This window comes from Triturus cristatus, chromosome 5_1 (genome assembly GCF_964204655.1).
Source record: "Triturus cristatus chromosome 5_1, aTriCri1.1, whole genome shotgun sequence".
In the NCBI taxonomy this organism is placed as follows: domain Eukaryota; kingdom Metazoa; phylum Chordata; class Amphibia; order Caudata; family Salamandridae; genus Triturus; species Triturus cristatus.
This window is the reverse complement of record NC_140587.1, coordinates 466,201,395-466,213,586: the sequence shown is the minus strand read 5'-3', so window position 1 is coordinate 466,213,586 and position 12,192 is coordinate 466,201,395. Positions and strand designations below refer to the sequence as shown.

Below are 12,192 nucleotides of genomic sequence, written 5' to 3'. Positions count from 1 at the left end.
GAAATAACATTAGAAGAACATACATCTTCACTGAAAAAATCAAAAGTTACAGGGACATTACTGTTAGTAAATAGATTTTTTTTTCTTTTTATGAAATTCACTGAAAATGCCAAAGGTTACAGGGACTTTATAGTTACGAAATAGAATTAATAAAACCTTAGAAATTCACTGAAATAACCAAAGGTTACAGGGACGTTATAGTTAGGCTCAAATTTCACTTGTAAAAAAACTGTGAAATTCAGCAGTTATAGTTAACTGAGCTAACTATAACTTATGCCCCTGCAATGCACTGCTTATTATCTCACATATTACATCAATTATGACATGGTCAGTAACATCACTGATGACATCTCAAATGACATCACTGATGATATCATCCACAGAACGACTCACACATCCAAACAACAACTCACACACCCACTTACTCATCCACAGGGCCACTCACACACACAATAAAAACCTAAGGTGTATAATGGGGTCTAAGGGAAAGTTTAATGACCTGTCTCAGTTCTAATCCCCTAATCCTATAGTTGCAAAACAAACAAATGGAACTGGGGGTCTAACAAAATCTTGCAGTGTGAGCAGAAGTATAGGTCAAAAGATAATTAATCCTAATTTGCAAAAGAGGGAGTAGAAAGAGAAGAGAAAGACGTCCAAAGACAATCGAAAGAGGACCTTAGAGCAGAGCTTGGATACCCATCAATTGTCTATGTGATCAATCCTATCATCTGGTCATCCAATCCAGAGTAAGATGTATCTCTTGATCATAGAGAATATCTTGTTTGGAGTGATTTCACTCAAAAAGGTCTAAGATCATCAAAGGATTGGAGCAGGAAGATCATACAGATACAAAGTGATAGAACAATTGAAGAAAGTGCAGTGCTTAGAAAAGAATAAAGTGATGTATTAAAATAGAATTGTGAGAAAACACTACTTGTTTAATATGTGAATCTGACACTCTGAATAAAACAACAGTGCAAAAAGCAGTGTTAAACAAATAACTGCTGTCTAGAAAGGTCGACATGTTTCAGCCCAACGGGAACCATTTCTCCCTACGGCTTTCTTCAGGACCCTAGTTGTCAAGTTTTCGCTACTGCATTAGTGTATCAACAGAAAATAGTGAAAAAATAAAGTGTGTTTATCTCACTATCATCTAAAGGTTGGACTCAATACAACAATACAACCTTAAAGTGATCCTCCGCTTCAAAAGGATGCAGTGAGCATCCATAATGATCGAGGAACGGACCTCACCTCGCCTGGAACCTGGCTCAGGACTAAGAGGCCCCGCTCTTTCCGTCGTTGCCTCGTTGTGGCTTCTGAGTTATTTGTTTAACACTGCTTTTTGCACTGTTGTTTTATTTAGAGTGTGAGATTCACATATTAAACAAGTAGTGTTTTCTCAGAATTCTATTTTAATACACCACTTTATTCTTTTCTAAGCACTGCACTTCCTTCAATTGTTCTATCACTTTGTATCTGTATGATCTTCCTGCTCCAATCCTTTGATGATCTTGGACCTTTTTGAGTGAAATCACTCCAAACAAGATATTCTCTATGATCAAGAGATACATCTTACTCTGGATTGGATGACCAGATGATAGGATTGATCACATAGACAATTGATGGTTATCCAAGCTCTGCTCTAAGGTCCTCTTTCGATTGTCTTTGGACGTCTTTCTCTTCTCTCTCTACTCCCTCTTTTGCAAATTAGGATTAATTATCTTTTGACCTATACTTCTGCTCACACTGCAGGATTTTGTTAGACCCCCAGTTCCACTTGTTTGTTTCACTCACACACACAGCCACTCACACAGCTGCAGATTTACCCATAAACCTACTCACACAGCCATTCACTCTCCCATACACCCACACCCACACTCACTCACCAATACAGCTACTCCCACACCCAGTCACTCACCCATATAGCCTCTCAACAGAGTCATTCACACACCCAAACAACCACTTACATACCCATTCACACATCCATACAACCACTCACATGTCCACTTATTCACCCATAAAGCCACTCACACAGACAACCAGTCTCCAATATAGCCACTCATATACCTGCTCAGTTAACCAAACACCTACTCAAACATCCACTCACTCACCCATACAGCCACTTACACAACCAGTCACTCACCCATTTAGCCTCTCACAGAGCCACTCAGTCACCCATACGGCCACTCATACACCCACCCATACAGTCAATCGCACCCACTCACTCACCCATACAACCTTTCACACACACCCACTCACTTATCAATACAGCAACTCACACACTCATTCACTCAGCCATTCAGCTAGTCACACAGCCATTCACTCACCCATACAACCACTCACACACCCATACCGCCACTCAGACACCCACTCACACAAGGATACACACAGTCACACACATAATATATGTTACAAATAGTATCACTCATTAATAGTACACACAGTATACTAATTTAAGTTATGTAATAGCTTACTCTAAGAAAAAAACAAAGGTTAAAGGGACGTTCTAGTTCGGTTCTGATTTCACTCGCACAAAACTAGTAAAATTCAGCAGATATATTTACATGAGCTAACTATAACTTATGTCCCCGCAATGCACTGCTTATGACCTCGCTTATTACATCACTCGTGACATCGTCAGTGGGCACACTGATAATGTTTGCAACCAATTACCATAACTCATAACCACTAATTTTCTCAATGGGTTACAACAGTGATGTTCCTGGGTAATGTTCTCAAACAATAGATTTAACTTAAAAAAAATACACACAGAGTGGCCCAGGTTTGCCCTGGCCCTCCAAACTTCATTTTACTGGGGGTGACCAGTAAGCATCTCACCTGGGGCCATATTATACATATGGCACATTTTCCTTGATTGCGCGGGCCACAAGGAAAATTCCGGTATTAGGATGAATGCACTGCCCCAGGGGATCCACGAACTTGTGCTGCCCTGGGGACAGTGCATTTATGTGAAAAACGGAGCGGCTGCTTTGAAGGCGCTCCGTGTTTCACATTGCAGCTGGATTGGAGATCCTCTTGCAGGTGGATGCAGTGAGTGACTACACCTGCCTGCAAGGGGATGTCTGGGGGGTCCACAGGACCCCCGTTCTCCCCTCCAGGGGACTGCCATCAGGGGACAGACACACTGACAGTTACATAAGAGGGCGCACAAGCGTCTGCAGCCCCTTCTGTAATACCAAAATGCCCCGGGGCATGCAAAGAGGGCACAAGCGCCTGTTGCGCCTCCGGCGCACTTCCGTAATGCGTCCCCTGGCACCCCAGATGAAATTAAAATATTTGTAGCAGGCACTTTATGGTAAGCCAGCATTAGACACCAGAACGCAATTATCCCAAAAACTACAAATCGGCTGCTGCCTTCCAGGGCTCAGTCTGAGACTGCCGTGGGGAATCACAGCTGAGGATTAAGACTGAGGAGTCCAATGACGGTCTTCCCTCTCAGGGTTCATCCAAAGAATATCCTTGAGGACACTAATGCACGCCGATCTGCAGTTTTGTTGGGGCAGGCCCTTGGGATTATGAGCCCCTCAAACATTTCCTGAAAACAAAATACTGGCTAAACTACTGGGACAAAGTCAAACTATAGTGTGGGTGACTCGCTCTTATGGAACTAACAGAAAATAGCACTGTAAATAAGGCCTAATGTATGGAGCAGACAGAAAATGAATAAAAAATACCTTTATTTAACTGAGATGTGCCCTCAATATGTCTTTGTTTACTAAAGGATAATACATTTTCATATTTTGGTTAGACCTAAATTACGTTACCTATTTTTGCAGATTACTCTTATTAAATCCTCCTTTATCATAAAAGCCCAACTTTGAAGCAAATAATGTACTGGATACGTGGATGCTTGAAAGAAAATATATCTGGTACCTTAAGGGAAGGTGAGCATGATATCCTGTTCAGTTATTTGAGTATTTGACCCTCTCTGGTAGGGAGTGAAAGTAATGTAGAGGGCATTGTTTCAAAGTATGTAAAACACGTGTTTTATGTATGACGTAGGCAAGCATATAAACGCTAATTGGCGTCCACAACAAATGTGGAGTTTCACCTGCATTAATGTATCAACAGATATAAAATAAAAATGGGCTTGAACGGTGTTTTGGTTCTCCTCAATGATTTTTGCAAGATTCCCCAGGTATGGGAGCAGAGTCTCTTTTGAAGCTTTCATTCTTCGGGTAGCTTTGATGGTGAGAAGGGAAGTCCTCGCGATAAACCTACCCCACTTTTTGGAGTGATCGTCACCTGGCATACTTCGTTCAAACTCTAGCAATTCCTTTCTAAGATATAGTCTGTTGTCAAATGTCTGCAGGTGCCTATGGGTGTGTGTGTGTGTGTGTGTGTGTGTGTACGTGCGTGTGTGTGTGTGTGCGTGTGTGTGTGTGTGTTGCTGATAACTGTGCTCACTTTGCGTGCTTGGACAGGATTCCAAGTCTTAGCCACACACAGTGCTGCTACCTCAAGACCATGACTGGATGAAGGTTGCTGCCATCATCACTCCAAGCTAACAGGCAGATATTGATTCGGCGTTCTCTTTAAATTACGTTTTTTCGATTGCAATTAGAAGGTTCTAAAAGACAAGAATTTTTTTTTTTATTTCGTAATAACAGTGCAACTTGTAAACATTTTTATACTTAGTGACATAATACAAATATATTTCATTGAAAAGTTCTTTTACATGCCCTCGTATATTGAAAATAACACTTAAAATGTAGTCTTTTTTTCTTTTCTCATTGTTTGGCATTCAATATTGGGTTTGGCAATGTTCTCTTAGTGGCATGTCATGGCAGCCTCTTCTCTGTTTATATTGCCATACTTTCCACCCATATGTAACCCAGGCGCCTGCAGCACGCACAGAGGCACTCCACAGCAAGAAGAAAACAATCATACACTGAAAATATGGTTAAAACTAAAAGGTGCGATATTACAGAAGACAGCTGGGGCACACAGGGAGGAAAACACACTGAAAAGCGTTTTCTCAGTCTGCTCAGAATCATACGCCTGTCTGAGCAGCTACCTTTTCTGAGGGAAGACAGAAGGTCGGGCATTCATTCCCCTGTGGTCTTTTCTAATTGGAGTCTACACGTTTGGTGGAGCTGCTGTGTATCCCAGTCTGAGAGAAACATGCTTTCCGTGTCATAGTAAAGTAGACATTTGCAGGATGAAGTACACTGTTTATACCGGAACTAAATGATGCAAAGCTAATGGTGTGTGTTTTCTTATCTTTTTCAGCAACCTGGACACAGAAGAACTCTACGGTAAGATTCATTTAAAAAAACCTTCAGTGAGCAAGACCTTCTCGGGTTGCACATGTTTTGAGACTGCATTGTGGCGTGTCAGGACTAGAAGTAGAGTTGTGGGGAAGGAAAGAGTGTTGCAGTATTGTGTTGTCCTAAGGAATTTTTGACATGTTATTTCAGATAGACACTGCTGAGTTAATTTATCAAACTGGAGACTGGTGCACGAAATATAACTTGCTACTTGGGGACTAGGGGGTGGTGTGGAGAGGTGGTTGAAGTTTATCCCGAACAAAGGACATATTTAATGGGACTTTTAAAGTAGTAAGATGACCACTGAGTTAGCTCCACCATAAGCTCTTCCTGGGTAGAATGTAGCGACTAGCCCTCTCACCGCTGGGTAAGTTTAGGCGCTATAACCTCTTTTAATTGGTCTCCATCACTGTTCCTTGCCTGGGAAACTGTGGTGCGTATAGCCTCTCACCGTTGGGTAAGTTTAGGCGCTATAACCTCTTTTAATTGGTCTCCATCACTGTTCATTGCCTGGGGAACTGTGGTGCGTATTCATGTAATACATACTGCCTCTTGCTGTAGAGGTTTAAGCTGCCCTTTGTCCTTCATTACATGCCAGCTTAAATAGAATCCGCTTCCACCCCACACCACTGTGGGATCAATCAGTAACTTTAATTTAGTGCAATAAAGTGCAGCACTGTATCGAGAGAAAACACTTCACTAAGTAATATAATAATCCACATCCTTGTGAATTTTGGTCCAGTACTAAACAACTTGCATTTTAGGAAGTATATTATGCTTAATTGTTTGGAGATAAGGATCCTCGTTGTAAGATACTTTATGATTCCTGTGCCCTGTGGTAAGGGAAAGTCCACCTGCTCAACTGCATTTTCAATGAGAGTGGATTTCACTCGAGATTCACCACTGTCATGCATCATAAATTGTCCCACAAAGGCAGTGATGGCTAAGCCTTTTGAACACATTAAGCATTTACACCACCACCTTTGGCGAAGACACATCCCCCAATTATCAAGCCCCATTAGCGTGGCTCGCACATTTCTCATAATCTGGTCATTTGATTTAATTGCTACATCTTCAAATGACAACCTTTATATGAGTTATTTCGCAGGGCATTAAACATTTTTGACCCACTTCCTCAGGACCTGACAGTCCCAAGAAGTATGCATCTTCTCCTAAGGCGTGGTGGCGTGGTGTCAACCTAATAATGACTGACTTTGAGTTAAACTCTAGTCTTGATAGTCGGTTAAAGAAAATTTAGAATTATGTTATGTTAAAACAATTTATCAAGCGCACAGCGACTCCAGCGAAGGAGCATCCCGGCGCCGAGACAAGGAGTAGTTATAACACAACAAGGAGAATACTACAGCAAAGAGGGACAAAAACAGGAGACTAAAATAAGAAAGTTTTTATGAGTCTGCGGAACGTCAACAAGTCCTCTATCAGCCGAATTTCAACTGGAAGGGTATTCCAGATTGACGCAGCTCGCACCCTAAAGGACCGGCCCCCCATCCTGCTGAGCCTAAATCTGGGAACAACAGCAAGGGCCTGGCCCTGAGAACGAAGATTGCGGGTGGGAACATAAAAAGAAATAGTATTGGCCAGGATCTCAGGGCCAATGCCTCTGAGGATTTTGAAGGTCAGACACAAGACCTTAAAGACAATACGCTTCCTCACCGGGAGCCAATGCAAAGAACGGATGACCTGAGACACCGGGCAGAACTTAGGGAGTCCAACAATGGCTCTTGCAGCGGCGTTCTGCACCCGCTGCAGCCGGGTAAGCTCAGCCTGGTTTGCCCCCACCAGCAAAGAGCTGGCGTAGTCCAGACGGGAGATGATAATTGCCTGGACCACAAGCTGTCTGGTAGGGGCATCAAAGAACTTGAGCACCGGCCGTAAGCCCCTTAGTAGCCCAAAGCAACAGGCTGCAGTTTTTTTGGTGTGGCCTATGAAAGTAAGACCAGCGTCTAACCAGACCCCAAGATTCTTCACCTCCGAAACTAAGGTCGGAGTGGGGCCCAGCTCAGAAGGCCACCACTGATCGCCCCAAAGCTCCACTCCCTTCCCGACAACCATAACCTCAGTTTTTGTGGCATTAAGCTGGAGACAGTTAGCTGTCAACCAGCTGGCCACCGCCTTCAGTCCGGACTGAAACCTGGGGGCATCCTCTACCGCATCCCCGCTGAGAGTAACCGCCAGCTGTGTATCATCGGCATATGAGACCATGGTTAGGCCCCACTGCCTAGCGACATCAGCCAGCGGTCTCACGTAGAGATTGAACAGCGTGGGACTCAGCGAAGATCCCTGCGGAACCCCCATGGCCAGAGGCAAAACCCTGGACTTGAAGGGTGGGATGGAAACACAAAAGGAACGGTTGTCAAGGAAGGAGCGGAACCACTGCAATGCCAGGCCGCCAATACCAGTCTCCTCAAGTCGCCCAAGGAGGATGCTGTGGGATACAGTGTCGAATGCGGCGCTGAGATCTAGCAAAATCAGCGCCGCCGTCTGACCAGCATCCAACCTTGCGCGGAGATGTTCCACCATCACCAGAAGGGCAGTCTCTGTGCTGTGACCAGCACGGAAGCCATTCTGTGTGGGGTCGAGGGCATTGGTCCGGGTTAAGTGTGCGGACAGGGCCAGATTGACATGAGCCTCTGTTAACTTGGCAGGCCAAGGCAGCAGCGAAATGGGGCGATAGCTTTCCGGTTTAGACGGGTCCAAAGATGGTTTTTTGATAATCGGCGACACCACCGCTTGCTTCCAACTGGTGGGGACGACCCCGGTCTCTAAAGAGAGGTTAACCAGTGAGCGTATAGCCACACGCCCCACAAAAGTCTGGTCTCGAAAGAGGACAGGCCTCACTGGATCGGCAGGAGACCCAGATTTAACTTGCATAGCAAGTTTGTCAAACCCTTCCAAGGTAAGTGGGGGAAGTGAGAGCAGGGCGGGCAGATGAAGTGACTCCTTAGGACTACCCGTCGCTATACCAGTACTCGGGAAGGACCGATATATAGACTGGACTTTTCCCAAGAAGTTGGAAGCGAGGGACTCACAGTGTGAGACAGAGCTCTCAGCCATAGAGATAGCCCGCTTAGACATAAGGTCTTTCACCGCCTTGAAGATAGCCTTCGACGGGTTAGGGCTATTACGAAATTCCTCGGCATAAAATGCCGCTCGAGCACGACAAATAGCCCGATGGTATAGCTTGACGGACGCGACATAAGTGGCCTTTAACTCAGCCCCGTATGTCTTCCGCCAGGCCCTCTCCGCCCGTCTACAGGCTCCCTTCAGAGCGCGCAAAGCATCGTCATACCAGGGGCTTGACACTCGAGGGTTGATCTTCGTTGTTGCAACAGGTATCAAAACATCCAGAGCCCTAGTGAGCCAGGCACAGAAGAGATCATACCCCTCCTCTACGTTGTTAGGTAGGGCCAGAGGTTCCACTGACAAAAGATGGTAAAAGTCGTCCAGCCTAAGTTTACTCCAGGGCCTCCTGGATATCCGCTTGGCTGGAGAGGTGGAAATGTTGGTAGTCATAGGGCAATAGATGGATACCAAAGAGCGGTCCGACCACTCTACAGGAGCCACCGACGTGACTTTAGCCTCGATCAAGTTGGTAAAAAAAGGGTCAAGAATATGACCCCCGGAATGAGTAGGCTGGGAGACCAGCTGAAAAAGTTGAAAGGCCTCTAAGTCCATAAGAATATTACGAGCTGTCAGACAGGATGGAGCATCAAAATGCAGGTTTAAGTCACCCAAGATGGAAAAATTGGCACAGTCAGTGACCAAGGTGGCGACAGTGTCCGGGAAAGCATTCCTGAATGCCACATCACTGCCCTGCGGACGATACACCACCATCCCAGAGAGTGTAAATTCTGGGCTGACAGCGACTTTAAACGAGGCACTTTCACAACCAGCGATCTCAAGAATGGTCCACACACAGGAGAGACAAGATCTCACTATCAGAGCTATGCCTCCGCCTCTAGTTAGTCTATTTGCAATGTACATAGAGTAACCAGGAGGACAAACGAGGTTAGGGATAGCAGTGTCGGCCTCCTGCAGCCATGTTTCGGTTAAGGCTAAGATATCCGGAACCTCATTTTCAATCAGGTCGTACACATTCTGTTTATGTGCGAGAATCGACCTGACGTTAAGATTCAAAATCCGCAGTGAAGGCGGTAGCCCCCTGTAGTACCGAGCAACAGGGGGGCCCAACCCGGGAAGAAGCTGCGGGGGGTCCAGCGCCAAACCATTGCAGGGACAGCGGTAGGGGCCACATAGTGGGTGAACGGGCTGTAGAGTGCAATGACCGCCCACCCTGCCAATGGAGTACAAGCGCTCCCTGGAATATGTACGCATGGCAGCAATAATGGAATAACAGGAGCAGGCCAGAGCCCGCCACGTCCCGCACGGCCTTGGCGCGGACGGGCGCAGACGGGCAGGACTCTGGCACGACTCCAGCCACGCGAGGACACGCCCGCTGCGCGATCCCGCTGCGCTAGGGGAGGAGCTTTAAATGTCCGCCCAACCCCTGGCGCATGCGCAGTAAGCGCTGACTGCCCGGTCCGCTCCCCAAGCCAAGATGTCTGCCACCCCGGGAACCAGCCCGCCAAGCGGCGGTGAGGACACGAATTAAAATGCAGGTAAGGGGAAGTGAGGCACAGATCCACAAACCTAAAAGAAATAATAATAATGCAAACTTTTAAAAATCGCGCGGCAGCGCCGTAACGCTCCTGCTGCAAGCTCCTCGTCAGGGGAGAGGAAGGCGGGGACTCGCCTTAAATGTCCGCCCAACCCCTGGCGCATGCGCAGTAAGCGCTGACTGCCCGGTCCGCTCCCCAAGCCAAGATGTCTGCCACCCCGGGAACCAGCCCGCCAAGCGGCGGTGAGGACACGAATTAAAATGCAGGTAAGGGGGAAGTGAGGCACAGATCCACAAACCTAAAAGAAATAATAATAATGCAAACTTTTAAAAATCGCGCGGCAGCGCCGTAACGCTCCTGCTGCAAGCTCCTCGTCAGGGGAGAGGAAGGCGGGGACTCGCCTTAAATGTCCGCCCAACCCCTGGCGCATGCGCAGTAAGCGCTGACTGCCCGGTCCGCTCCCCAAGCCAAGATGTCTGCCACCCCGGGAACCAGCCCGCCAAGCGGCGGTGAGGACACGAATTAAAATGCAGGTAAGGGGGAAGTGAGGCACAGATCCACAAACCTAAAAGAAATAATAATAATGCAAACTTTTAAAAATCGCGCGGCAGCGCCGTAACGCTCCTGCTGCAAGCTCCTCGTCAGGGGAGAGGAAGGCGGGGACTCGCCTTAAATGTCCGCCCAACCCCTGGCGCATGCGCAGTAAGCGCTGACTGCCCGGTCCGCTCCCCAAGCCAAGATGTCTGCCACCCCGGGAACCAGCCCACCAAGCGGCGGTGAGGACACGAATTAAAATGCAGGTAAGGGGGAAGTGAGGCACAGATCCTGAATAACAGGGATGTTTTTCACAGTGGCGTTCTAAGTGACATCAAATAGCCAACGAAAGCAACACTTGATTTATTTATGATGTCGCCCAGAAAATTGAGGTAAAATACATCTCTTTTGTTCCCAGTTATCCTACTTTAATGTTATGTCTGGCCACTCCATTTCATTTACCTTTGCTGTCTTCAGCAGCTCAGGTGTTGAGGAGGCAAATAAGCAACATGACTTACTGGGGTCCTTTCACCTACCCCCAAAAAACCTCTGGCATTCCTTTCCTCCACCACCCACATTTTAAAGAATGGCACCTGGAATCGTGACATCCTGCTAAACCGCTGTTATTATTCGCCTCATCTTCTCTCAAAATGAATATAAAAATACCAGGCTTCCTGCCACTCACACCCATCAACTTCTGCGTTTAACCTGTCCTCTCCCACCCAAATTGAAAAAAGCACCTGGTGTTCAGTTACCCACCCACACCCACACCCACTTTAATCACTTCTCCCCCTCTCCTTGCTCAATTATAAAATAATAATGGCTGTACGCCTGCAACCCACCACTCTCTGCGTCTTCCTTATCTTTCCCAGCTGGAGCCGTGCTCTCTGTTCTGTGTGGCTAGAAAGCAACACAAGTGCCATACTCAGGGACTCTTTGTGGGCCATATCAGCACAGCTTTGAAATGCCTCTATCAGGCTGGATCTGGAAAAGCTTGCACTCACAGTGGAGTGTGGTGCCTGGCGCAGAAAAACTGAGCGCTGCTGCTTCCTGTTGTGATGTGAAAGCAGTGAGTAACAAAATTCAGAAATTGATATTCATGCTACCAGCTATTTCTGAGAGCCACACATAAAAACCTCTTTGTTTCCTTCCCTTCAGAAACTAGTCTACCCCAGAAAATAGTGTGTCCAGTCTCGCTGGTGATTACTACATGACATTTCAATGCCAATAGAACTTGTGGAGGAGTGCGTTTTACAAACCAGAATTACCTGAACAAATAATCTCCCAGGAATCTTTCAGTTCACCTGAAATGCTTGTAATTTAAGGTCTATATTGTATCCATTTTAGATGTCATAAATAATTGATTCCAACCTTTCCTCAAAGTATGAAACTTTGGTGTCCCATCTCTCAGAAGCAATGCTGGGACCTAATGGTTGCTTTATCTCTTAAAGTCTAGCGCTTGTCAATGCGTCTATCAGAGCATCACGATAAAATGGTCCATTCTGCCTTGTCTAACCTTATGCTAGCAGCTCTTTTTCAATTTCCGCCATGATAAACAAGACAATGTCATCACAACCACATCTTACACACAACTCTCAACAGTCTAAGTACCTCAAACATTTGACACACTCTGGGCTCTGATTCTGCAAATGCCCCATCTTCACAAATAATCCCAAATATAAAAGTCAAATTATTGTCAATGTGCATAACTCCAGAAGCCACATGGA

The 12,192-nt window shown here is 46.2% G+C and overlaps 1 protein-coding gene across 1 annotated transcript in view; it reads left to right on the top strand.

The window, feature by feature from the left end:
- The window catches only part of NECAB1 (N-terminal EF-hand calcium binding protein 1), a 1,647,431-nt gene that overhangs the window by 921,205 nt on the left and 714,034 nt on the right, over window positions 1-12,192 (top strand). The window contains exon 4 of the mRNA XM_085605303.1: window positions 5,254-5,279. Coding sequence (XP_085461429.1) covers window positions 5,254-5,279 — 26 coding nt within the window. The remainder of the gene's footprint in view (window positions 1-5,253; window positions 5,280-12,192) is intronic.